Source organism: Tamandua tetradactyla, chromosome 6 (assembly GCF_023851605.1).
Source record: "Tamandua tetradactyla isolate mTamTet1 chromosome 6, mTamTet1.pri, whole genome shotgun sequence".
Classification (NCBI taxonomy): domain Eukaryota; kingdom Metazoa; phylum Chordata; class Mammalia; order Pilosa; family Myrmecophagidae; genus Tamandua; species Tamandua tetradactyla.
In genome coordinates this window covers 25678432-25705013 of record NC_135332.1, presented here as the reverse complement: position 1 = coordinate 25705013, position 26582 = coordinate 25678432, and the positions used below count along the sequence as shown (strand labels likewise).

Genomic DNA, 26582 nt, shown 5'->3' with positions numbered 1-26582 from the left:
AAGGTGCCTGGAGATTTTTTGAATGAATGAATGATCCCATTGTACCAGCAGTAATGATGTTTAGAGGTGGGTTTCATTCTCAACGACAATATTTTGACTGAGGTTTCTGACATAAGCATCCCTTTATCCTTGTATTCCTTGGCTCTGGATTGATTCCCTCATTTTTAACTGGTTCATTTCATGTGGACCTGCTAGGGAAAGCCTTTCAAACCTCTTTGGAAGCAGAAGGGGCCTAAAAATAAATATAGAATTTGGCCATATTTCTCTTGAGCCCAATTGACTTGTGGTTATTGCAGCCCGAGTGACAAATAGAGAAAGATGTGTTTGCAGGGCCACCAAAAGACACTTTATTTGCCAATTAATTGAGAAGCAGCAAAGACAATGAGAAACATCACTGGAGAGAACAATTGGCCCAAGGAAATGAGAGGCTATTGCTAGGCCATGAGCGCTACAGCGCCCCCTGCAGTGTGAAAGCATGTTGCGGCTGGTTCGCCTCCTGGTCCTGCTCCAGGCCCCTGTTCCCTGCTGACCCTGCCGTTAGTGGCCATAAACTGTGGTCATTCCCGGCCTGAGGAGGCACCAAACCACCCAGCGCCGTCACTCGCGATCCCCTGGTGCTTAGGGAATTCCGTAGCGGCCTGGCAGGCAAGGCCCACAGACAGAGCAGGGCGCACAGGGTGGGCAGGAGGGAGCAGAGCAGGGGTTACAGGGCAGCCTGCGGAAGACAGTATGGTGGGCAGTTAGCAGAGGCGCCAACTCAGCGCAGGTCCTGCCATCCCCCGGACGCCTCTCAAACCCCTCAACTGAGCCACTCCTCCACCAGAGCCCCACCCTCTATCATCCACGCCCAGGTTACCCCAAAAGCCTCCCAGCTGGGTTTCCCCAATCCTACCCTTGTCTCCCTAATCACTGTCAGCTGAATGGCCTCAGTGATCTGCAAACACAATCTAATCATGCCCTGCCCCTGTCTAAAACCCTCTGTGGCTCCCATTTGGGCCGAGGATAAAGAGCAGCTTTTTTAATATGACCTGAAGGACCCACCTCGCCTCCCAGCCCCACTGCTCTGTGATTTCCAGGCACTCAGACCTCCTAGTCCCTCTGTGAAAATACTGCTCAGGGCTTATGCAGAAACCATCTCCTATTTCCAGAACACTCTTCCTTCCCAGTCACCCAATCATTTTCTTCTCTTCCTTCAGGGATCAACTCAATTCTTGCACCGTCCGAGAAGCCTCCCTGACTTCTCCTTGTCAAATCCCCCTGTGCTAGCTGGCCTGGCGCTGTGCCCCTCCTTCCATGGTAGATAATCAGGGCTGGTCTGTCCCCCACTCCTAGGCAGTGAGGGCCAAAATGCCTCCTCCTCATCTATCTCAGGCTCCCCCAGAGCACCTGGTACTGGTTCTGCCACATGGTAGACACATGGAAGGGGTATGTTAACCAGAAGAAAAGAGAAAAGTTCCAGCAGCACATGGACACTATTGTTCGATTTTCTTCAGATCATACCTGCCTCCTAATCATGACACAGCTCTAAACTGGATCTTAGGGCTAGAACAGCACTTTGCTGTATCCTCCCAAATCTCCACCCCCTTGCACACATCCGTTTGCACAGCTCAGCTGGGCCCACATACTTGCAGTCCTCGCTCTCCAGCAGGGTCCGGTACGTGTTGATCTCACTCTCCAGCCGGGCCCGGACGTCCAGCAGCACCTGGTACTCGTGGTTTTGCCGCTCCAGGTCACAGCGGATCTCGGCCAGCTGGGACTCCACGTTGCTGATCAGGCACTGCACCTGGGCCAGCTGCGAGCTGTAGCGGGCCTCGGACTCGTTCAGCGTGGATTCCAGAGAGTCCCTCTAAGACAAAGAAGAGATAAAACTAAGAGGAGAAGAACTGTTTTTCCTGGCCTGGTTTTGAAAGAACCATGAAGAGCCAAGTCCTTCTTTGGTGTTGGAAATGACTCCTTCTTACCCAAGTCACTACAGAAGCTGAAGCCCAGGAGGTCTGAGTGACCAGTTCAAGTTCACAAGGTGGTAGGTGATAGAATTAAGAGTCAAACCCAAGTCCATCTGACTCTAAATCCCTAATTCCTTCTGCAACCTTATTCTGTCTTTTCGCTGTAGATCTGAGGTTCGCAGATTATACCTACCCTGCAGCCTCATTTAGAACAGTGGTTCTCAGCCCTGGCTGCATATTAGTCACCTGGGAGCTTCCAAAACTTACCCATGCCTGGGCCCGATCTCCAGAGATTTTGATTCAGTTGGTCAAGAGAGGAACTTAAACGTCCGGGTTTCTAAAGCTTCACAGGTAAGGCAAAGGACCATGGGTTTCAAAGGGCAGGTCAAACAGAGGACAAGCCTTCTTGGAAAATTGTGTTTAACAGTACCAGTGCCCACCTAGCCCAGGTCAGATGTGAAACATGCCCCCTCTGTCTCTGAGCTAGATCTCAGGAGAAACCTCCCTTCCAGAAAGGTCTTCCTCCTGCATGGGCGCCTGCACCTTCACTCAGCACCTCCTCAATCTACAGCCGGGGGTGGTGAGCACCCAGCAGCGCTCACCAGGCTGAGCTGGGTCTGCAGCTCGATCTCCCTGGTGTCGACTCTTCGTCTCAGATCAATAATGTCCGACTGGTAGCCCTGAAGCTGTTCCGAGCTTGTGGCCACCTGCCGGTTGAGCTCCTCCATCTGCAATGGGGAGGACAGGAGATGCTGATAGGTCCCGCTCAGGGATACGGGCCGGCCAGCCCACTGCGAGAGCCCACCTGCGTGTTGAACCATTCCTCCACGTCCCTGCGGTTGGTCTCCACCACCGCCTCGTACTGACTCCGCATCTCTTCCAGCATCCTGTGCAGGTCCACTGGGGGCGCGGCATCAACCTCGATGTTAAGGCGGTCCCCAAGCTGGCCTCGGAGGCCACCAACTTCCTGAAAAGGCACAAGGGTTCCCCGGGAAAATGTGAACGTCCCACAGGCCTGACTCCCCTCCGCAGGGAGACATGAAGAGGTGGAACGAAAAATGCCAAAGGATCTCAGCTCCCGTGCCCTCTATCCTCAGTATCTCAGTTATCTCAGTGGTCTTCCAGCTTTGGCTTGAACGCCCCATGCCGGGGCCTCTAACCAGACGCCTCCTACGGCTTTGACAGAAGCCGATCGCAGCATCAGGTGTGTGATCTATTTGGACTACACTGGGAAGCCTGTGCCCCTGGTCTTCCTGGCCCCCTCCCAGCCTGTGGAGGCATTGGGAGCCTAGCTTCTTGGTTCAAGACCCAAATTAGAGTGGGCGCCTCCCCTCCCCTGGCTGCCAAAGCGAGAAGGTTGCCAGTGTGAGCACGAATGCCTTCTTGGTGTAGTTCCCATTTCTCTGCTGGGCACCCCGGGGTGCTCAGGGAGCACGGGGTGACTAATTGTTTCTTTGCCCTTAAGCTTGAGGAAACCCAGCCAAGATTTAGAGGCACTTGTTCATTCAAAGCCCAAGTAAAGAGGTTGGTTGAAAGTCAACCCAGGAAAGGAGGGAAAATACACATAGCTCAGGGGGACTCCGCAGCACTTCCCTCCAAGGGCCTGCGTGAGATGAGGACAATTCAGAAAGCAAAGGGTTTGCTGGTGGCTTTTAGCTTAGGTCAATTATATATGAACACAAGGGAAGAAGAGAGAGGTGGATGGAGAGAACATGAAACCCATTGCAGATTAAACCTCCCTTCAAAGAGATGAGTGTCGCCCTAGCAGTCTAGCCTGCCAGAGCATTCTCTGTGAGTTCTAGAACACAACCCACGTCTGACCCCAGTACACCACTCGACTTCTAGCATGTGGCTCTCATGAGAAAAATAAATGCAGGCACCGTGAGACTTTGGCAGTCACACTTGTCCAGGAAATGCAGAAGGGAAGGGGGCTTGCATTTCTGAGCACCTACCCAGTGACAGGTATTCCATACCCACGACCTCATTTAATTCTCACAACAACCAGGTACAATGGTGCTATCCTCATTGCACAATGAGGAAGCTCGGAAAGGTTAAATAAATTAGGCAAAATCACAGAAACAATTTGTGGCAGGCCTGGGAATTTCAACCCATGGCCATCCAACTCCAAACCACATTTTTTTCACTCTCCTTCCCAGAGCCGCTGCAGCTGACTTCAGGGCTCACCTGCTCGTGGGTCTTTTTGAGGCACAGCAGCTCCTCCTTCAGGGACTCCACCTGCGCCTCCAGGTCAGCCTTGCACAGGGTCAGCTCGTCCAGAACTCTGCACAGCCCATTGATGTCGGCCTCCACCAGCTGCCTCATGGACAGCTCCGTCTCATACCTGCCCAAGGACAGGGTCAGCGACTGAGAGGCTGGATCTGAATACAGCATATCAGGGAAGGCCTTGAACTGCTGGCAGGTTTCCAATCCCCCACCCCACCCCCGGTAAAACTAATGCAAAGCTGACCCAAGCGTGTGAGGGGAGAGGGCTCCCTTGACCCTCAGCCAAACTCACTTGGTCCTGAAGTCATCTGCAGCCAGCTTTGCATTATCAATGTGCACGACCATCCTGGCATTCTCTGCCTTGGTGCACAGAACCTGTGGGCCAAGACACACAGAGGGGGTTAGTCCAGGATGAGGAGGAAAGAGAGGACAGTTGCCAGGAAGGACTTAGCCCTGCAGCCATCCCTGCAGAAGAACCTTTCCCCTGGAACTCTCAGGGTTATTTAGTGAACAGCTAGTATTTGGAGAACTTGAGGTTTAATTTTTAAGCACCTGGGTCTCCATAAATGCCCTATTTTGGATACAGTGAGCTCTGTGGAATGGAAAGAATCTGAAGTCATTCATGTGACAAAAGGGGCCTTGACAAGTGCTAACATTTACTGAAAAGTTACCATATACCAGGCAGTTCCAAGCACTTTACCTGCATTATCTCATTGACTCCTCTTGACAACCCTATAAAGTGAGGACCATTATTATCCCCATAATGAATAGGAAACTAAGCTGGGGAAGAGCAGGGACCTCCCAGAGGCACACAATGAATCAGTGGTGGGACTGAGACTGGAATTCAGACGTCTTCGCACACCAAGAGTTCTAGCTAAGTGTACAAATGATGAGATCATCCTATGCCCTAGGGAGGTCTCTTCTCCCTGAACACAGCTTAATAAATTAGTGAGATTCAAATCTGTAAAGCTAGCTATTCTGGATGCTTTCCCAGTTGGCCTGTTTGCCCGCTTGCCTTACCTTCTGCTGGAGCTCCTCAATGGTCTGGAAATAAGACCGGTAGTCAGGAAACAGGGTGAGCACCTGAGATTGGGAAGCCTCTTGGATCTTGCTCTCCAGCTCAGCATTCTCCCGCTCCAGCTGCCGCACCCTCTCCAGGTAGTTGGCCAGGCGGTCGTTCAGGAACTGCATGATCTCCTTCTCGTTGCCATTGAAGGAGCCCTCATAGAGCCAGCCACCGATACCCATGGAGCTAGAGATGCCACTGGTTGGCCGGCGACTACTAGGCCGGCAGGAGCTGGGTAGGCAGGCCTTAGAGAGGCAGCTGGCTGGCCGGTAGGTAGTAGGCATACAGATGGAAGGCAAGTATGTCATGGGCTGGCAGACATAGCTTCTGTGCAGCTCAGGCCGGCAACTCCTGTTGCTGGAGCAGACAGAGGAGGGTCGGGGGCAGTTTTTGATGGAGCTATTGGTGACACAGCAGGTGGATGTCATATTGGAAAGCCCCTTCTCCTTAGCTGCAGCTACCTGGATCACCAATGTGTATAGACCTCCACCTGCCCAGGGCTTTTTATATAACAGGAGTGAGGGGGCTCATGCTAGAAAATCATGGTGGGGCAGTGTTGATTGTTTACACTTGGTCTCAGAGGAAGCTGCTAATCAGTTTGTAATTTAGTTTCCAGTAAGCAGCTCTTTTCCTCATAAAAGAGGCCGAGCTTGTCATTTGGCTAAAACAGGACTCTGGGCTCCTGTCATTGATCACTGGGACAGAGCTTCAGGACACATCTTCAAAGGATCAACTCTGTTCCCAGGCCCTCATTACCAGGGCGAGGCTGTCAAGTGACCACAGCAGCCTGGCTCTGTGCCACCATTGGTCTGGCTCCCTGCGCACCCCCCAACTGCTCTGGCCCTGAGAAGGCCCACAGTTCTATCAGTAGCAACTGCACTTTTTAATCAAAGCACTCCCTCTGGGAAGAGGCCCAGTCCCTTTAACAAGAAGACGTGGGGGTGGCAGAAGCTGTACCAATACTGGAAGCAATGTAAAGCCAGGGAGACAGGAGAGAGGGTATCTATCCAGAGAGATAGGACAAAGAACCTCTGAAGCTTCCAATCAAGGGGAAGAAAGTAATATCAGGGAGGAGAGAATGAACTGAAGACATTTTTTCAGTTCATTCTGAAAAGGGACATTTTTCAGCTGGATATTTTTGAGAAAGGGAGAAATGAGAACTCCATGCTCAGAAGAGCTGATCAATATCGTGGACATCTCCGTGAGTCCCGTGCTCTACCTTGACCATCTTTGGACTTTGCGTTATCACTGCATCTTCCACTGAGTTGCCAGCTGTTCAGTCATCGTAGCTAACTGGGATTGAACGGGCTGGAACAGAAGCTACTTTTACTTTCTGCAGTGGTGAACTTGAAAGCTGGCTTCAGGACCTCAGGGACTGTAAGCAATGTGAATCAGCTCCCTTGAGAAAGACACTTTGCAGTCCATGAATGAGCCAAGCCAGGACACCGGGAGCACGTATCTCCAATTATGGAGGCCTTGGGCCCTCCCTTAAAAAAGCAACATGCCAGACCAGTGGTTTGCAGTCCTGGCTGAGGCAGCTGTGAGCTCACACACTTTATGTGTGTGTTGTATTCTTTCCTGAAATAGCCTATATCCCAGAACCTTTGTGTGGTTTGGCTGTTTAGAGAAGGCAGTGGCATTAGATGGAAGGAGGAGTGATGGCAATACCAAGTACTCAGTATGACACTGATCAGACCATCCTTCAAGGTCAAACCCAGCTCTCGTTGAATGTCTACAAGGGCCAGGCACTGTGCTGGGTGCTTGTCATTAATTTGCCCATTTAATCCTCACCAGATTAAAAAAAAACTGTAAGATCATTATTGTTGTAATGAGGTATAGCAGTGGTTCTGAAAATGTTAGAAATGCAATTTCTCAGGCCCACTAAATCAATGGCCAACGTGTTGAGTAAACTGAGTGAGTCCGCCAGATGGTTTGAGAACGACTGAGGGATAGGAGCCTTTGTGTCCTAACCACCATCACCAAAATTCTTCTTGTGGAACGAACTGTCTCTACTTGAAAAAATATGTTCATAAATTCTTAGAGGAAAAGGTGGGCTCCCAAGTGCCTTGATATTAGCTGGAGAGACATCAGAGGGAGAAGGAGGAGAAGGATTTGAAGTTCACAGGACAAGCATGGAGAGAAGGAATGAAGTAGGGAGGAAGACAGCAACCAGGAAGCACCCAGGAGGCGGTGAGAGGCTGTGCCTGCAGGCACCAAAAAATATTCTGCAAAGGCCACTAAATTCAAATTCATAAGCAGTGTGTTAAATTATTAAGAGAGGACTGAGTTTCACATCAGAGTCGATGTGGTAAAGGAGAGCAGCATTGTTCCAGGCCTCAGGAGACCATGGTCCAAGCTTAGAGGCCAGACCTGGGGTGCGTTTCAAAGATGAAGAATCAAGGGGTGGCAGAGGTAGTCCCAGAGCAAGCAGATGCAGAGTCCAAATTCAAATCCAGGTCTGTCCGAATCCAAAGCCTTTCCACAGTAGCCGAGCCTCTCTAAGAACAAACAAACCATTAAGCTAGTAAGTATATTGGGAGAAATGGAGGGAGAGAAGGGAAAATGATGGAGAGAAAGCCCCAAGGAGTGGAAGCAACAAGCCGTAATGGTGCAAGTTCAGGGCTCAATGGATCCACGATGCTGCAGGACTCCACAGCAAGGGATGGAAAGTTGCCCTCTGAAAACGAGAGCAGACAGGGTGCTTGGCGGGGACAGGGGGAGCCTCGGGGGAGCAGGGGGGAGCAGGGGGGCAGGGGGTGCTGGCCCAAGCCTGCCTTCCTCCCTCTAATTCCCCTGCAGAACATTGGAGCCTCCTTTTTTGGAAAATAAAAGAATGACCCCAGAGAAAAGACTTACAAAAACTGATTTTAGGTAGTTCTACCACCCAAAAGGCCATTTTGCCAACCTGTTGACATACATAGTACTTCCCATCAGCTTTTTAGTTTTTATCATTGAATATAAAAAAGAAGGATCACCAGCTATTTGAGGGGAGTTTCCAACATGAAAATCAGGGTCAAAACAAGCAAACAAACAAAACAGTAAAGAAAAAAAAAGGAATTTGCAGAAACAGAGACAATGTGGAATCCAAAACAATCTATACATAGATACATATCTATATGTATATATATTTTTAATAACCTCAGAGATAAGTATGGCAATTAACATCCATGAAACAAGAGCTGGATGTTATAAAAGAGGAATTTAAAATATGATAACTGAAATTAAAAATTGAGTAGAGGTGTTTGAGGTTAACAGAGAGAAATTAGGCAGAACTGAGGAATAGTCAAAAATATACTAGGGATCAGACTTGAGAGCCCTGAGGTCCGGGACAAAGCTGGCCTGAGTCTCCTGGACTCCCACTTGCCTTTCCAAAGGCCTTCCCCCTAATAAAGGAGTTCTCAACCCTGGCTGCATGTTAGAATCACCTGGAGAGCTTTTTATAATGTTGGGCCACATCCCAGATCAATTAGATCCGAATTTCTGGGGATAAGAATCAGCCATCAGCACTTCATAAAGCTCTCCAGGTCATTCTAATGTGTTGCCAAGGTTGAGAACCTCCCACCAAATGATAGCAGCACTGTAATTAAAAAGAACGCAAATGAAGTAAACAATGCTTCAAGGCAGGGCCACCCAGGAGGTGGTTGGCTCTATCTTGGAGGGATTGGGGATAGGTTTAGAAGGGGATTGTGCCACAAAGAATGCCGTGAAAAGGACAAGCGTAGCTTGCGTTAAACAGTCCACTGTACTGCAGACCAGCTTCTCTCACTGACTTTGGGCAGAGTCAGAATTGGACAAAAATCACTTAACTGCATGCCCACTTTGGTTTGCCTGCTCCACCCTCAGCATTCCTGCTAGGAAGGAAATCTCAGAAAGGAAACTCTGAGCTGGGAGAAAGGGGATGCCTCCCTTCAGAACAGCCAGCTAGAACAGAGTCCACAATACTGACCAGTTTTCAAATATTCAGCATATGCTCAGCAAAGCATTAGGCACCCTACAAGAGAGCATCACATTCTCTATTAGACTGATGAGGAAACTGAGCCTCAGAAAGGGACTGTGACGTACTAAAGCTCCCACAAGCAGTAAGAGCAGTGGGCCGGGACCCGAACCAGAAGCGTCTGACTCCAAAGCACGTGTTCACTGTGCTGCAGTAACATCACGTGTGGCCCCCTCTCACCGCAGAGACAGAAAGAGGGAAGGCATGGTGAATGGGTGTCCTTCCTGTCCCATTCCAGAGGCACTAGGCCTCCCTTAAGCAACCCTGCCCTGGTACCAAACATGCTGCCTGCCCCAGGGGGTGCTTAGTAAGGGGTTATTGAATGAAGCGAATGATCCTGAGACCACCTCCCACCTCGGGTAACTGAGCCTCGACAAAACCACCCAAAGTGTTCCAAGAAGATTGAAGTTGACACTTGCAGATACCAGTAAGGAGAGGAGACTCCAAAGACCTAGGCCTTCTGTTATAGTTCCCCAGGCTGCTTAAAGCAAATACCATGAAATGGTTTGACTTGAGCAATGTGGAAATTTATTAGCTTACAATTTTGAGGCCAGGAAGATATCCAAATCAAGGCATCATCAAGGCAATGCTTTCTTTCCAAAAGCTGGCTGCCACACGGCAAGGCGCAGGGCTCTGTCTGCTGGTCTCTCCTTTGAAACCTCCAGGTTTCATTGACTTCAGCTTCTCGCTTTTGTGGCACTCTCTCTCTCTCTCATTCCCTTTTCATTCCATTTAAAAAGTGCTCCAGTAATAGGGTTAAGTCCCAACCTGAATGAACTGGGTCACACCTAACTGAAGATGCCTCATCATGAGGTCCTACTTAAATGGATTTACACCCACAGGAATGGGTGAGATTTAAGAACATATTTTTCTGGGACGCAAACAGCTTCAAACCACCACACCTTCCTTTACAGCGTGACTAGAAAGAGGAAGATTCTAAAACTGAATCTAAGATTGAATCAAGTGTCAATTTCCCACCTGAAGGGGTTGGGGTCTCAAGCCCATCTTGACCTTTCACCAATCAACTGTTCTCCACCTTCAGTGGTGTTACAGCTCTCTGAACATCACTGAAGTTCATTGTCAATTGCTCTTGGCATCTTAGGAACAGCCATCTGGGAATAAGCTGTCTTCTTTTTTATATTAGAAACTTTTGCCTTCACCCTTCTCAATTTGGCATGTGGGATTGACAGAATTTGGTATTTGCATGGTCTATGGGGGGACAGTATTCCGGGCTTAAGTGATAGACTTTGGGCCAAGAAGCTTGGAGCTCCCCCATCCAGCAAAAATGCTTTGGTACTCCACGGTACCGTGTCACATGCCACTAGCTCACAAGAATTTGCATGAGCCTCTTAAGGATACGAATCTCTGAATTGTGGGTGGAAGTCACAGTGGCAGGCTCCTTCTCCCATCTCCTGCCTGGGAGGGGATGAGGACTGTGATGTGGGTGTGCTGAATGGAAAGAGCTGCTTGAAAGGACTGTAGTGGAAGAGGGAGGTTGACGTAAGCACACCTTGAAAAGTGCTGTGGGCATGGGACACCATATCCCTACTCTTGTGGGAACCATGGACGTGAGGCTCACACAGTGTCCCAAATGCTTCCAACTACAGTGATCTCAGTTTTATCCATCTACTCCGGGACATGAGGGTCACCGTGTTTACCAAGAGGGTTGGGAGGAGAGGACTGGTAACATTTGTCCACACCCTGGCCCCCTGGACAAAGGTCTTCATCAGGAAAGCTGAGCAATCTGTGCACTTACTGGGGAAGACCACTAAACACCCCTGCCCTAAACAGGGGCATAGTGACCCTGTCATTCTCAGGGTCATCTTGGTCAAATGTCCCCCATGTACCTGCCCCAGAGTGGATCCTCTGAACCCAGCAGAAACACAAACCAACACCACCAGGAGGGTGCTAATGACGCATCGGGGGCGCAGATGAGCTTTATTGTTCTGCCAACAGAAGCCCTCTATTGCATTGCAGAGCCCACTGAACAACACCCAGAAGGAAAACCTGACCCAGGAGGCAGCTGAGAACAGAGACCCCAACGCCCGAGTCATATGGTAAGGAGTTGAGGCCTTGAGGGGTGGCCAGCCTTAGTGAATGGCTTTGAGAAACTTCAAGGCATATATTTGCAGAGAGTCCTCTCAGGGCCAGGCCTTGGGCTCTGCCGGGAAGAGAGATTGGGCTTTAAAGGCTAGGGTTGAGCGGAACCCAGGTCCAAGCCCTGGACACAATGGCCTTAATCTTCTGGATCAGCGACTTTCAGAACCGGCCGCCCAGGCAAGGCACACAAATGGGGCGGGGACTGCAGGTTGTGTGGGCTGTGCCAGGACTGCAGGAAGCCACAGGAAGACAGGGAAGGCAGGACTTGGAGGATGAGTAGTCAGGGGCACATGGGTTACAGGGGAGCCTAGGAGAAAGAAAGTGGTCACATTACTCTGCTCTCCCAATCGCTGTCTTCAGTACTTCAGAGCAGATCCCAGAATGTGCAACCCCAAGGCCACCCTGAAGGTCACCCAGTCCTGCCCCTTCATTTTCCCAGTGGGGAAAAGGAGACCCCGAGAAGAAAAGGGACTTCCCACAGTCATCTGATGAATTTGTAAGACCAGAACCAATGCCCAGTACTCCTGGCCCCAAATCCTGGGCTTTTCCCAAGCACCACGTGGTCTCTCTCCCCAGAACTGTGTAGACTGCCTTCAGCAAATGACACTCACTTGCAGTCCTCGCTCTCCAGCAGGCCCCGGTATGTGTTGATCTCACACTCCAGCCGGGCCCGGACGTCCAGCAGCACCTGGTACTCCTGGTTCTGCCGCTCCAGGTCGCAGCGGATCTCGGCCAGCTGGGACTCCACGTTGCTGATCAGGTACTGCACCTGGGCCAGCTGCGCGCTGTAGCGGGCCTCAGTCTCCGCCAGTGTGGATTCCAGAGCATCTCTCTGTGAGGATTGGAGGTAGCGTAGGGAAAAGGAAGATTAGAGGTCAAAGAAGGAATGAAGATGCGTTTAATCCATCTGTATCTCAGTGAGGCCTTGGGATCCAAGAACGCAGGTTCAGAGGATCACTTTGATCCAGGATAAGCCACACATCTCCGAGCAACTGATAATTATCCAGCAGGTGCATCTGCTGACACAAATACAGAGCTACTGTCAGAGCCTGTGGCTGCCACCGGCCTCTTATTTTTACCCCTGGGTCATTCGTGGCTGGGGACTGGGCCCTCATTCCCCCTTCTCTGCACAGAGACGTGCTGGTGCTGAAGAAAGGGAAACCTGTGGCCTGCCTCTGTGGTCAGAGCATGGAGGCTGGGCACTGGGGTGCTGCTGGGTTTAATCCAGCAGCCGCTGCACTCAAGCCTCAGGACTCACCAAGCTGTGCTGGGCTTGCAGCTCGATCTCCAGGGCATTGACTGTGCGTCTCAGCTCAATGGTCTCCGCCTGGCAGGTCTGCAGTTGCTCCGAGCTGGACACCACCTGCTGGTTCAGCTCCTCTGTCTGAAACGTACACACATGGGACCTGGTCAGGAGCACTGGGGGCTCAGCGTCAGAGGTCTTCAGAGGCGAAGATGGACATTCCTGATCACCTAGTCCAGCTCATTCGTTTCACACTTGAGGACATTGTTGCTTAGAGGACAGCAATCTGCCCAAGTTTGCACAGCGAGGTCAAACAAGAGCTGGGGCTCAAATTCAGTTTCCTCAATTCCCAGCCCTGGGGTTGCTTCTGTGGATGCCCCCCTCCATGGACCACTGTTGTTCTGACTATTCCCAGGTACCCACCTGGGTGTTGAACCAGTCTTCAGCATCGCGGCGGTTATTCTCCACCAGGGTCTCGTACTGGCACCTCATTTCATCCAGAACACGGTTCAGATCTACAGGTGGGGCAGCATCCACCTCCACGTTGAGCCGGTCACCGAGCTGACAGCGCAGTGAGTTCGCTTCCTGCGGTGCAGACCAGGATGAGCACCGACTTCCCCAGCTGTTGTCTGGCTCACCTCCTGCCCCACGCTCACGGTTCCTCATGCTCAGCCTCCTCCCCATCCTCACCTCCTCCCCATCCTCACCTCCTCCCCATCCTCACCTCCTCCCACATGCTCACCTCCTCATGGTTCTTCTTGAGGCACAGTAGCTCCTCCTTCAGGGACTCCACTTGGGCCTCCAGGTCAGACTTGCACAGGGTCAGGTCATCCAGAATCCTGCGCAGCCCGTTGATGTCAGCCTCCACCAGCTGCCGCATGGACAGCTCCGTCTCGTACCTGCAAGCGCAGAACAGGGTGCCTGAAGCTGCATTTCATCTCTGTAGCTAAGTCAGGGCCCATCCCAAGCTGATCTGATGCTGTGCGTCCTGCCTTAGTGCGTCAGTGACTCGGCGTCAAAACCCTGAGTCTGGATATCACCAATGTCCAGTTCGGTGAGCCCCCATCACAGGGCTAGCAGGAAGGAAGATGTCAGTCCCTTTCCCCTGCACATAACTCACTTAGTTCTGAAGTCATCTGCAGCCAACTTGGCATTGTCGATCTGCACCACCAGCCTGGTGTTCTCAGCCTTCGTGCACAGAGTCTGGGGAAATGAAGAACTGAGATCAATGAAAAGAAGGCTGTTCTGCTGGTTGGAGCTGCCCAAAGTTGGGTGGGCTCCTCTGGAAGAAGCATCTCCAGACTCATGAAAGCCAAGGCCCCATGACAGCTTGTGGCATGCTGTAGGTCAAAGGAGAAAGAGGCCCCCTAGAAAACCTCTAAGATCCCTTCCAATGCAATGTGTCTCGGGCCTGCGATCCAGGGTTGAGAGAAGGAAGCATGGAAATGCTGCAAGAAAGGCCTATCATGGTGGGACACAGCCCTTTTCTGCCTACCATGCTTACTGGGGCCCCCCCCCCAGAGAGGGGCCCGGGGCAGGTCATTGCCAGCTGCACGCTCAGTGCTTCTCTGGTCATAAAGGGGCCACTCAGGACCCAGCTGTGACTGTCATATGGAAAAGAGGCCAGACAAGAAGAAAACTTCTCTGACAGGCTTTTTCCTCCTGACCTGAGTTAGCTAGAGGACACCTGATCTGCACCAAACACATCCTCATCTTTAAAAACAATTTCAAGAAGAGGAAATTAAAGCTCAGAGCAGTGGGCTGCATTTCCAAAGATTGTACAGTTAGTATGCAGAGACTGCATTCAAGCTCTGGCTTTGCTAACTGCCCACTTGGGTCACCTTGAATAAGTCACCTAACCTGCCAGAGCCTGTGTTCTCATCTGTAAAATGGGCTAAGGAAACCTCCCTCGTAAGATTATTGGGAGGTGCAAATGAGGACCCAACATGAACATACTTTGTGACCTCCAAAGTGTATTACAGGAGCTGGCTCCCATTACAGCCCAGTACTGGGCTTCTTACCTTCTTCTGGAGCTCCTCGATGGTGCGGAAGTAGGACTGGTAGTCGGGATACATGTAGGGCACCTGCTGCTGGGACCACTCGCGGATGCGGCTCTCCAGCTCCGCGTTCTCGCGCTCCAACTGCCGCACCCTCTCCAGGTAGTTGGCCAGGCGGTCGTTCAGGAACTGCATGGTCTCCTTCTCGTTGCCATTGAGGATGCCCTCCCCGACCCAGCCCCCACCCATGCTGTAGCCAGTGGCAAAGCCCCCAGGGGAGAGGTAGAGAGCAGGGACGAAGCTAGTGGCCCTGCAGCTGCTTCTGCCCAGCCCGGTCGAGCATGCAGAGAAGCTGCGCGTCCTGCAGGAGGGACTTGGGAGCTTGCACGAGCCACTGGAGTACATCGTGGACACGCGAGTGGAGCCCCCACTGGTCCCTCCCTTGAGAGATGTCGAAGAGAAGCTGGCCTTGAGGCATTTGGAAGCCATGCCCTCCGCAGCCCAGAGACGAGACACGGAGCCAGGAGCCCCCAGTGCGAGCAGCAGCTCCCCACCTCGGGTTTATACGTCTGCTCTGGTGGGCGGTGGCCTTTACTAAGTGTTTTCTCTCCATTAAAGTTAATGCCACTTTCTCTCAGAACCCCTTATTAACCTGTTATTTAGTTTCCCATGAAAATTTCCCGGCCTCATAAAAAAGGAGCCCCGTTGGATCAGCAGCTGTGTCGAGACTCATCTCCACTGCCCCGTGTCGCCAGGAAGACAGTTCTCCATCAGTTCTTCAAAGGGGCCTGTCATCAGAGCCCAAACCTCAGCCTCCTCATTAAGCAGGCGTGGGAGTCCAGGCACTGTCTTGACTTTCTCCAGCTTTTTCTTCTTTTATGGGCCCCAGGGACTAGAGGAGGCCTGGGAGCTGAGTCCTGGGAGATGGAAGAGCAAGCCTGGTTATGTGGGAAGGCAGGGACCTCAGGCCCAAGGAGACAGGACACAGAAGGCTCTAGGATGGCCCAGAGGGTACAGTTAGGGTGACCAGTCATCCCAGTATGCCCAGACCTGTCCTAGTTTTAGTGGTGACAGTCCTGTGTCCTGGGGAGCCCCTTAGTCCTAGGCAGAATGGAACTGTCACCCCAGATACAATAGAGCCTTGATGGACACAGCCCCATTCCCTCCTTTACCAGGTGTAGCCTGAGCTCTGGCCAGAAAGACTGGACAGGGTTCAATGGGGCACCTGCCTATGGAGACACCAAGAGCTGGGTCTAGGGGGCATATCCTCCCTGGCCCTGGCTGGAAAATGGAGAAGCCTTTCCCTTTGGTCATCTGTATTAGAAAAGAGGGGAAAGGCTTTGTTCAAAGACCACTTTAGGAGGTACAAAGGGCCTGACTGTTAGAGTTGTGCTATAGGAGTGGGTTGGCTGGGCTGAAGCCCAGAAGTTTAACAAGGGTGGGTTATTTTTCCAAAATATTCAATCAGTCATGTAAGTGCAAGCTGAAAGAGAGGCTGGTGCTACTGAGCTGAGCGAGAGGAGAGGGCGGGGCTGGGGCTGGCGCCTCAGCAGGTGGGACCCTCTGGGGGCTTGCCTTCTGATCTTCCGATTTAGGGGTCCTGCTTACTGTTAGGGGCGCATATTATCTCCCCATATGAAGAACAACCACTAGCTCAGCCCCAACAGTGCCCCAGACACCATGCTCCATGCTCCAGGTATGGGCTTGCTTTCTCCTCAGAACTGCCCTGGGAAGCTGGCTAAGTATCCTCATCTTTAAACTAAGGTACAGGACTCAGAGAGGAGAGGAGCTGGCCTAAGTGTCCCCGCTGGTGAGTGGCAGAGTCAAGATGCCAACCCAAGAGGGCCTTGCCCTCTCCACCACCACCCTGCCACCACCCCTGCTCCAGAATCCCACCCCAGGCTGCAGGACACCACTGGGCTCTATGGAGAAGGAAAGGAGAGAATTAGAGAGGGCTCCACAGGGAGAACCCCCCCCCCCCCCAGCCCCCTCTGCTGTCCCAGGAGAAGCAGCCCAGCATCATGGGTGCAAGGTAAACTCTGTAGGTTCAAATCCCAGCTCCGCCACTCATCACTGTGCAACTTAATTCTCTGAAACTCTGTTTCCTCATTTATAAAATGGGGAAAAGATAATAACACTTACTTCCTAGGGAAGTGTTGGGTTTTAAATGAGTTTAAAATATCTAGAAGAGCGCCTGCTCAATGACAGCGGTTGTTAACAATTGCCGGCCCCACAGGAACAGAGCCTTTGCTGTGCTGAGACCAGTGATGCTAAGCAGCTGTCACTGAGGGGTGTGGATGGGCTTAGAGCACTCAGGCCACCGCCCCTCAGGCTGGTGCGTGTCTGGGGCTCTCAGATCTAGAGCTGTCATGAGTCACCGTGCCCTTCTCACCCCCAGGCCTGGCGACACAGGCACCTACCCAGCACCATTGGCTGCTTCGGCTCTCCTCCCTGGAAACCCTTGTCCCGTTGCAAAGGATGCAGCTGAGCTGAAAGCCTGGCTGCGCCTCCTTGGGTGTTTGTGTTTCCCACCCACGTACGTGCAGGGCTCCACCCCAGCCTGGCTAAGCACAGCCTCCTGGGAACGTGCTCTGGGCACAACATGGGCCACCCTGTAACCGAACGGGCCCAGAGAAGCTACAGCAGCAAAGGCCTGGGAAGCACCATGCTGTTTGCACAACCCCCGGGTGGCGTGGTCTCCCAGGCAGAGTTCCATACCTGTGCTACCAGAAGGGGTTTCCAGTGCTGGTCAGCTTTGAATGCTCCCACACACACATACCTATTAATAATAAAGTTAACAGTATCAGCCATCATTTATTGAGCACTTAGCTACCAGGTCGGTGCTGAGCTCCTTCCACCCATTGTCTCATTCAATCCTCAGTACAGCCTTATGAGATCGGCGTTACCGACACTCATTTAGTAGATGAGTCTCAGTAAACTGAGATGTAGAACCTTCCATTGGTTCACCCTGGCTGGCACAACCAGTGAGCAGCAGAGTCAGCAGAGCGAACACTTGTCCCGCAATTCACGGTGAACACAGATGTGGATTTAGGGGTGCTGACTCCTGCAGGAGGACCCCGGGATCAGGTCTACGCATGACTTACTCAGAGCCCATGTAGGGAGAATGGAAAGCTCAGGCCTTCCAGCCCTGGACCCCTGGGGGTCAGGCCCCAGCCAGGCCCTCTCCCTGGAGGCTGCCCCATTGCTGGCACCAGGCCCCCATTTAACTGCTATTCTCTAACTGTCTAGTATCTTGGCCTTTTCTTTCCAGGGAGACAGTAAGTTCTTTGAGGCAGGGCCTGACCTCCTACTTTGGTAACCTCTGTGGAATTGAGCCCATGCTGGGATCACGTTGGCTCGTTATGAATTAATGAGTGGCAGGATGAGTGAATGAATGTGTGGCCCACAGTGAATTGTGTTAGCACAAGTGAGTAATCAAAGAACGATTTTGAAAGGAAGGGAAAGAGGACAGGAAGGAAAGAAAAAGGAAGAAGAGAGAAAAAAACACTTACAAAGTCAGTCACATTATTCCTGCTTTTAAAGATGGGAAACTAAGGCTCCGAGAGTGAAAAGAGATTAAGTGTCTATGAAGCTGAGCAGGATCCACCCAAATCAACCTGCTCCCTCGACAGAGAAGAGAGTGTTCTCTGAGCCAAAAGCCATTCTGCCCACAGGGCGACGGGACCCACAAGCCAATTCAATACTAAAGGTGTGGCTGAAATACTCTGATAAGATATTTTAGACAATTTCATTAAGTATATAGTGATATTTAAAAACCTATGAAGCATCCTCTAAATTTCCTTAAAGCCATGAAAAATCCTGTAAATTGTTCTGGTCCATTTCCATTCTTTCTTAGTATTATTTTTTAATAGAACAAAGCGATTTTTAGAACCCATCCTAACAATTTTCCCTACAGGACCTTTGCACTCTCAAACGGGGTCCCCACTATCCCCAAAACATGCCATGGCTCCTACTATGCCCTTTGCCTCCTCCTTTCAAACCTGGTGTCATGGTCAGTTTCATGTGTCAACTTCACCAAGTGGTGGTACCTGTTTGTCTGGTTGGGCAAATGCTGGCCTGTCTGTTGCGATGAGGACATTTCATAGAATTAAATCGTGATCATGTCAGCTGCATCCACAGCTGATTCCATTTGTAATCAGCCAAAGGGGAGTGTCTTTTGCAATGAGTGATGCTTAATCTAATCACTGGAAGCCTTTTAAGGAGATTCAGAAGAGACAGGCTCTCTTCCTGCTTCAGCTGGCGAGCCTCTCCTGTGGGGTTCGTGCAGACCCTCCATCGGAATCATCAGCTTCACAGCCTGCCCTGCGGATTTTGGACTCTGTGTTCCCACGGTCACGTGAGACACTTTTATAAATTTTATATTTGCAAGTGTTCCCTGCTGAGTCTATTTCACTATAGAACCCTAACTAATACACCTGGTGACCCATCCTTCAAGGCTCCCATCAAATCCAAATCTCTCCTAAGGCCTTCCCTGGTCACCCCAACTCTCAACGATCTCTCCCTTTCCCTAGAACCTGAAACCTGCCCAACACCCCCTGCTGCCTTTTGGGGTATTGTTCCTGGTGCTGGGGGGAAGGTGGTACCTCGCCTGGACTGTAGGCTCCTGGGAACATCGCCCAGGAGAGACTACCTTGCCCAGCTGTGCCCCAGCCCTGCCTCTCCCTAGAGAAGCCCCCACCCCAGTGCTAGTGCTGGGTTTTCCATGTACGTGGGGTTCAGTACATACCTGTTGATTGATTAATGAATGTGTGAATGAGGAAGACAGTCCATTACCATATCATATCTGGAAAGCACAAAAAGATCAGATCACCTTGAAATAAGGTATCAAGATCGCTCTTGGAAGATTTTATAAATGTCATGTTTTACACCATTTCTCTCTTGATTGCATGGCAAAAGCAATGAAATGGGAGCCAAAAGCCCTGAGATGGTGTCCCAAGTCTGCCACTTGCTGTGGAACCCTGCACCAGCCAATGCTGACTTCACATAGCATTGAATTCTAGTTTGCATGTCAGTTAGTGCTTTACACTGACCCTCAATAAGGGTGAGTGAGGTTGAGAATAGGAAGGATCCTTAACTAACGTGGAGCGGCTCTGAGCAATTTAGGCAAAAAATGCTAGGCAAAACTTCATGAATAAAAAGCCTGCAAGCTGTTTGCACGAGATGAGGCTGCGAATGTCCTCTGTAAACTGAGGAGTGCTCATAAAATGGGGAAGTTACATTCGGTGCAAGGAATGGCACCATGGCCCCAACCCCACGTGGCGTGCCTGCCCGGCATCGGGCGGGGCGGGGCGGCTCGAGCCTTGCCTGTGACAGACAGCTCGGTCTGTTCCCGAGACCCGGCTGCTTCCAGGCCCTACCAACGGGAATGTGCTGCAGATCCAGGCACAGCCGCTTGACACTTCTCATCGGCTCAGCCTCTGGTAGCCAGACCAGAGCTGGAGATGTGGACCTCAGACTCCAGTGCGGGGGCATGCAACGAAGAGAGAGGCACCTGGGGGTGCCGAGGGGGGAGCCAGGGCAGGGGTGGACTGGCCCAAGCTGAGTGGGTCCTCTGAGGCCAAGGCCCTCAAGTTCACTGTCCAACTCTAAGGGCCCCACTACCACCTACCATGGAAGAAAGCAGAGGGCTCGTTCCCCCGGGTGGGTTTCCCACACCTCACCGGCACCCAGGGGCTCTTCATTTGTACTGACACCAACACCAGTAGCTACCACCTTCTGGGACTGCACCCACTTTGTCCCATTTGGTCCTCCAGATGCTCCAGTTCATGGATGAATCGGCCGAAGCCACAGAGGGTACTGTGACTGGACACACACCCCATGTGGCAAAGCCAGGCTCAGGCCACCACGGAATGTCCTGTAATCACCCCTGTGGGCTTCTTCTCCTAAGGTCTAAGATTTATTTGGCTGCACCTCTGGCCTGTCCGGCAGGTGTTGAAGGTGGATGGGTAGTTATGGATTCAGGGAGTCAAAGGTCATGCCAGGTCTCCCCCAGGAAGAGCCCAGAGGCAGAGGAGAAAGGGAGGGATGAGAAATTGGGTGCTGGAAAGAACACCTCAGTAAGAGTCAGAATAGCCAGGTAAGCATGTCCCATCTCTATCTCTCCTTGCTGTGTGGCCTGGAGTGAGTCACTGCCCCTCTCTGGGCCTGTGTTTGCAACCAAAAAATGAGGTAAAGGGGACCAAAGAGCCCTGAGGCCCTCAGTCTTCTCACTATCCATGTTCCTGTGCTCAGAGGGGTGTCCAGGACCTGGCACTATTAGGCCACACACCCAGACTGTCGTGGCTCAGCCTGGGACTCCAGAGCTGTCCCCTCCCCTGTCTCTGCCTCCGCCCCATCCCCACTTCGCTGTCACAGCTGCCCTTCACATCAGCCCTGAAACCAGTGTTGGGGGCATGGATTCACCTCCCCTCCCGCCTTCATTTCCCATCTCACTCTGACTCACGTCCCTGACGTGGCTGGTTCAGGCTGGCTGCCTGGACTGTGGCAATCCCTGGTCTGGTAGTCCTGGGACCCCTCTTCCTGAACTATCCCCAGAATCAAGCATGCAGGGTGGCCAGCACGGTGAGAGGGGCTGGGCAAGGGAGGAGACGCTGTAGAGAAGAAAGAACCACCAGATCCGGGCAGGGCTGCCCAGGAGGGCCGGCTTGAGCAATTCACCTCTCCTAGGGCCACCCCAAGGCGGTGCCCACGGCCAGGCTGAGCAATAGCGTTACAGCCAGAACCCATCTGGACTGCGTCAGCGCCTGTCCCCACTGACCAGCACCTGAGACACCCCCGCTACTAAATATTTTGCACCACCCTGCCACAGCTCACTTCTTGGAGTCAGAGAAGACAGGCCTGGAGCCAACCCCCAACCCCGACTTTACTGAAACCTTCACCAACACCCCCACCAACTAAGCAGGTGAGGATAAACAGAATGAGCCAGAGTCGAATTTGCTATGCCAAGAAAACACACTTTATTGGGTAAATTCCCGGGGAAACCTGGTTACATTTTGCATGGCGTCAAAGCACGGTTAAGTCCAGAAACACGACAGAAGTTTTTGGTAGGAAAACTTGCGCAGCGGGGTGGGGGTGGGGGGTGCCCTTAGGAAAGGGTGGGGTCGCTTAGCAGCGGGGGTGCCGCAGGGGTGTCCTCCCCATTGTGGGTCAGGTGGGCGGCTCACAGCTGGCAGGGCTGCACGCGCTCCCTGCTGGAGATGACCTTCCCGTCTCTGATTTCCTCGGTGATGGTCCGGATCTGCGTGCTGATCTGGGCGGCCGGGCCACAGGGCACGGTCGTGGCGCAGGGCATGCTGGGGACGTAAGGAACCCGCACGACAGGCTTGCATTCCGGGGCACAGGGGTGGGCAGGAAGCCTGAGGAAACGAGGTCATGGCAGGATGAGTATGGTACTGAGGCCTTGGGCTGAGAATCATGTTAAATAGATTTAGGGGATCAACAGAGACAGGTAAGTGACAACCAAGAATGAAATCCTCCACTTGGGAGCCCAGGGCTGCTGGGGTGAAGACCAGAAGTTTCCAGCCTGAAGATGGATAGAGGACCACTAGGAGGCTTTTTTCCCACAAGGTTGGGAAAAGGCTACTAGATTTGGGGTTCGACTGAGCTCGGTTGCCAGCTGTGTAACATTAAGACAGGACATGAACCTCTCTGATCCTCAGTCTTCTCAAGGGCATAGACCCACCTGCTGGGGAATTGAGTGAGTTAAATGAGATAATGCAAACGCCATACCCTGTGAATTGTCAAAACCTAGGACTAGAAGGGTCTCAGTAGGGCTTTGGCTCCATCTACACCCCTTCATCTGTGCAACAACCGCTTCGGGTATTCATGCCCTCCGTGCGGCAGTGAGGTTTGGGTCTCAGTGGGCCTTCGGACCACTCACTTGCAGTCTTCTCCCTCCAGCAGCCGGCGGTAGGTGGCGATCTCCGTCTCTAACCGGGCCTTGACGTCCAGCAGCACCTGGTACTCATGGTTCTGCCGCTCCAGGTCGCAGCGGATCTCGGCCAGCTGGGCCTCCACGTTGCTGATCAGGCACTGCATCTGGGCCAGCTGGGAGCTGTAGCGGGCCTCGGTCTCCGCCAATGTGGATTCCAGGGAATTCCGCTGCAATGGGAAAGAAAGAGCTGCCAACCGGAGGGCGCCCCACACCCAGAGACCCCCAGCGGAGAGCTTGTGATCAAGCCCCACGAGAACCCCAGAGGCCGCTGGGTCAGGAGGCCGGCCACGAGCCAGGGCCGCGCTCTCCAGCAGAGGCCACTCACCATGCCCAGCTGGGCCTGCAGCTCGATCTCCAGGGCATTGACGTTGCGTTTCAGCTCAATGATCTCTGTCTGGCAGCACTGCAGCTGCTCTGAGCTGGACACCACCTGCTGGTTCAGCTCCTCGGTCTGAAACACAGAAGAAGAGTAGAGCACGGTAAGACCAAGGGAAGCTGCTGCAAAGGGAACCCGCCCATCCCCAGGAGCTCACGGTCCTGGGCTGTCTCAGGCCCACCTGGGTGTTGAACCAGGCCTCCACGTCTCTGCGGTTGTTCTCCACCAGGGCCTCATACTGGCATCGCATATCATCCAGGACCTTGTTGAGATCCACCGGTGGGGCGGCATCTACCTCCACATTCAGTCGGTCCCCAAGTTGGCAACGGAGTGTATTGACTTCCTGCAGAGAGGAGGCAAAAGGCGGCACAAGGTTGGGAAAAAGCCTGCTAGATTTGGGGTTCTACTGAGCTCAGTTGCCAGCTGTGTAACATTAAGACAGGACATGAACCTCTCTGGTCTTCAGTCTTCTCAAGGGCACAGACCCACCTGCTGGGGAATTGAGTGAGTCAAATGAGATAATACAAACGCCAGAGAAATCAAATTGCTGTTATCAGGCACCACAGTGTGGTAGCCCAAATGGAGATTTATCATCATGGGCAGGAATGTGTCTCTGTGTGATCTTAGGCAATTGCCTTCACCTCTCTGTGCTTTGGTTTCCTCATCTGTAAAATGGAGCATAGGCTAGTCTATACCTCCTGTGGTTGTTTGAGGATGAAACAAGATATGCAATGGAATGAGGATGAAAGGCGGAGCACTTCTTGTAGTTCCTGGCACACAGTAAGCTGTCAATAAATGTCAGCTCGTGTTCCTGTGAACAGTCACTGGGCTTGTGCCCAAGGCTCAGCAGCAACTCCCCACGCTGGATGGGAAACTTTGGAGAGTCACACAGACCAGCCTCACCTCCTCGTGGTTCTTCTTGAGACACAGCAGCTCCTCCTTCAGGGACTCCACCTGCATCTCCAGGTCGGCCTTGCACAGGGTCAGCTCGTCCAGGATTCTGCGCAGCCCATTGATGTCGGCCTCCACCAGCTGCCGCAGGGACAGCTCCGTCTCGTACCTGCACCCACAGAGCTCCATCAATGGCCACACCACAGCCAGGGCCCCTGCCCTACTGTCCAGCCACAGTGGCTGATTTGGGGTAGGGAAGATTCCAGGACCTGTGCCAGATTTCCCACTTACAGGTCCATCTGGCCTAATTCCTAAATCGCCAGCTCCCTAAGGCAGGGGCCAAAGGCAAGGGAGTAGCATAGCCAAGCTTTCCCAGTCAAGTACACTCACTTGGTCCGGAAGTCATCTGCAGCCAGTTTGGCATTGTCAATTTGCAGAATCAGCCTGGCATTCTCAGCCCTGGTCAGCAGGATCTAGGGAACAAAGGCCACCCATGAACAGTGGGACGGAAAAGATGAGAGGGTAGCCCAGTTCACAGAGGCCATGCTTCCATGCACTACCGGCAGACTACAGCATTTCCAGCCCTGAGCCTTGACCCAAGGTGTAGAGGGAGCATGAGTCCCAGGGAAGGCATCGCAAGGATCCCAGTGGTCTTCAGACCTGGCATCCATAGCCCTCAGAGTAGCCCATTGGGAACCACCAGGGTGAGGCAGACAGAACCAGGCAGACCTGAATTCAGATTCTGCATCCAACACTTGCAGGCTGTGTGATCTTGGATAAGGCACTAAAGCACTCTAAAATTCAACTTCATATCCATTAAAGAGATCCAGTAATACTCATCTCTACAAGATGAAGAATAAGTAAACCAATGGATAGGAAAGCATCTGGTACAGGATCTGTATCCAGCAGAGGCTTGGTTAAGTCCCTTCCTACAGCTGAGACTGTGAAGGCTGGGAACAGGTTACACACAAGTGATCATCAGAGAGGCTTGGGACCCCCAGGAAACCAAGACCCTAGAGAGAAAAACTTTCCCTGCCAGGAGAATTCCCTAAAAACTGCAGATCCAGCTGGACAGACCTTGTGATGAGACAGACCCCATACCAGGGATTGGGTTGCCCATTACCTTCTGCTGGAGCTCCTCAATGGTCTTGAAGTAGGACTGGTAGTCCGGGCAGATGTACGGGATCTGACACTCATACCACTCCCGGATCTTGGCCTCCAGCTCCGTGTTCTCCCGCTCCAGCTGTCGCACCTTCTCCAGGTAGTTGGCCAGGCGGTCGTTCAGGAACTGCATGGTCTCCTTCTCGTTGCCGTTGAAGGAGCCCTCGCAGAGCCAGCCCCCGGTCCCAGCAAAGCCAGAGGAGTGGTACCCAGAAGGCAGGTAGGGGCCTGGCAAGCAACTCCCAAGGCCTGAAAGGCCCATCCTAACCGAGGAGACGGACCCTCCAGCACAAGCAAGACTAGGGACCCTGCAGGAGCCCACAGAGCGGACAGAGGACAACCGAGAAATGCCACCTGCAGTGCTGCAGAGGCCCTTGACAGACCCAGCAGAGAAGCTTGGGATGCAGATCTGGGTTGCCATGATGGTAGCAGGAAGGTCTCAGCTTAGCAAAGAGCTTGGGTTCTGGACTCTCCAGGCCTATCTGGAGTGTTTATATACACTCTCTGTGGGGTGTTGGCATGTGTTGTTATACATCTTACTCTTGGGAAAGCCTGTTTCTATTCCAGAAAGTTAATCTCATTTGAATGCAGTTTTTTTGCTACCCACCCAGAGTTTCTTGCCTTGTAAAAAAAAAATGTTGAATTTGGTTTGCTAAGTCAGGACTCTTGGCTGTTGTCATTTCCTAGCAGAATATGAATTTTATTGCCTCTTCAAAGAGTCTTTGCATCACATCCCATAAATCGGGAGTGGCCTCACAAATGACAAATGGCTCCTACCCTCTCTGCCTACCTTCCCTGAGGAGTCCACTCTGTCCATTTGTCAGCCCATCCACTACCCCCACCCCTCATCGCTGCTCATCGATGGCTGGGCCAGAGGGATGGTGAAAAGGAAGGAAAGGGAAGCACCTATGATGTGGAGCACGTAATATGTGGAGCATGTTTTGATATGGAGCATCTATTATGATAGACTAGGCTCATAGTTATTATTTCATTTTCTTCTCCCAGCAATCCCAGCAAGTAGCTGATACTGTCTCCTTTTTATAAATGTGAAAGCTGAGGCTCAGAATAGTTTTAAAGCTTGCCCAATGTGAACAGGCAGTGAAGAGCAGAGCCTGGTTCTAAAACCAGGGCTCTTGATCCCCAAATCCCATGTTCTTGTCCTGCTGCTTCCCCATACCACCAAGATCAAGTCCAGGCACCCAGAATTTAAGGAGTAGACCTGGGTTCAAATCCTGGCTCTGCTGATAATTTGCCCTGTGATATCAGCATGTTGCTTCTCCTCCAGGATCCTCAGTGTCCTTGTTGGAATAAAATAGATCATCATCCCATCTGCTTCCCCCAGATAGGAGGCTTAAACAAGGGCAGAAATAGAAGTGTTCTGAGAAACATCAGGTCCTGTGGAAATGTTGATTGGGCTAATAGCACCATCTTTGCTGATAGCTTATGGTGGTGGCTAACAAAGGACCTCAGGTGTGAGTGCTCACATGAGCTTGCTGAGGGTGAGATCTCACTGGTGGGGTGGGAGTGGGAGACAGCAACATGGGGACTCTGTTCTTTCCACATGATTTTTCTGTAAACCTGCAACTGCTCAAATGAATGAATGAATGAGTTGATTATCCACCAGGCACAAC

The 26582-nt window shown here is 52.0% G+C and overlaps 3 protein-coding genes across 3 annotated transcripts; all 3 read right to left on the bottom strand.

Moving 5' to 3' along the window:
* Positions 1-618: 618 nt before the first annotated feature.
* On the bottom strand, positions 619-5663 carry KRT32 (keratin 32). Its single transcript, XM_077163261.1, has 7 exons — positions 5190-5663; positions 4462-4544; positions 4131-4287; positions 2752-2913; positions 2549-2674; positions 1626-1846; positions 619-715 (listed from the first exon to the last, which is right to left on the bottom strand). Exons 1-7 carry the CDS (start codon positions 5661-5663, stop codon positions 619-621), a joined length of 1320 nt encoding a protein of 439 aa, XP_077019376.1.
* A 5472-nt stretch (positions 5664-11135) lies between these two features.
* On the bottom strand, positions 11136-15094 carry KRT35 (keratin 35). Its single transcript, XM_077163013.1, has 7 exons — positions 14594-15094; positions 13693-13775; positions 13315-13471; positions 12996-13157; positions 12588-12713; positions 11941-12161; positions 11136-11636 (listed from the first exon to the last, which is right to left on the bottom strand). The coding sequence occupies exons 1-7, from the start codon at positions 15056-15058 to the stop codon at positions 11489-11491; spliced, it is 1362 nt and encodes a 453-aa protein (XP_077019128.1). The 5' UTR covers positions 15059-15094; the 3' UTR covers positions 11136-11488.
* A 6428-nt stretch (positions 15095-21522) lies between these two features.
* On the bottom strand, positions 21523-25446 carry KRT36 (keratin 36). Its single transcript, XM_077164429.1, has 7 exons — positions 24914-25446; positions 24181-24263; positions 23803-23959; positions 23081-23242; positions 22849-22974; positions 22470-22690; positions 21523-21945 (listed from the first exon to the last, which is right to left on the bottom strand). The coding sequence occupies exons 1-7, from the start codon at positions 25370-25372 to the stop codon at positions 21750-21752; spliced, it is 1404 nt and encodes a 467-aa protein (XP_077020544.1). The 5' UTR covers positions 25373-25446; the 3' UTR covers positions 21523-21749.
* Between the last annotated feature and the right edge of the window lie 1136 nt (positions 25447-26582).

Excerpts from the sequence above, each read along its gene's own strand:
- KRT32 (XM_077163261.1), bottom strand. The coding sequence starts at position 5,663 with ATGACATCCACCTGCTGTGTCACCAATAGCTCCATCAAAAACTGCCCC. Across the intron at positions 4,545-5,189 it reads TTGAGGAGCTCCAGCAGAAG|GTTCTGTGCACCAAGGCAGA; the intron begins GTAAGGCAAGCG and ends CTTGGCCCACAG. Across the intron at positions 2,914-4,130 it reads TCAAAAAGACCCACGAGCAG|GAAGTTGGTGGCCTCCGAGG; the intron begins GTGAGCCCTGAA and ends GTGCCTTTTCAG.
- KRT35 (XM_077163013.1), bottom strand. The coding sequence starts at position 15,058 with ATGGCTTCCAAATGCCTCAAGGCCAGCTTCTCTTCGACATCTCTCAAG. Across the intron at positions 13,776-14,593 it reads TCGAGGAGCTCCAGAAGAAG|ACTCTGTGCACGAAGGCTGA; the intron begins GTAAGAAGCCCA and ends TCATTTCCCCAG. Across the intron at positions 12,714-12,995 it reads AAGACTGGTTCAACACCCAG|ACAGAGGAGCTGAACCAGCA; the intron begins GTGGGTACCTGG and ends TGTACGTTTCAG.
- KRT36 (XM_077164429.1), bottom strand. The coding sequence starts at position 25,372 with ATGGCAACCCAGATCTGCATCCCAAGCTTCTCTGCTGGGTCTGTCAAG. Across the intron at positions 23,960-24,180 it reads GCAGATGACTTCCGGACCAA|GTACGAGACGGAGCTGTCCC; the intron begins GTGAGTGTACTT and ends CTGTGGGTGCAG. Across the intron at positions 21,946-22,469 it reads CTGGAGGGAGAAGACTGCAA|GCTTCCTGCCCACCCCTGTG; the intron begins GTGAGTGGTCCG and ends TCGTTTCCTCAG.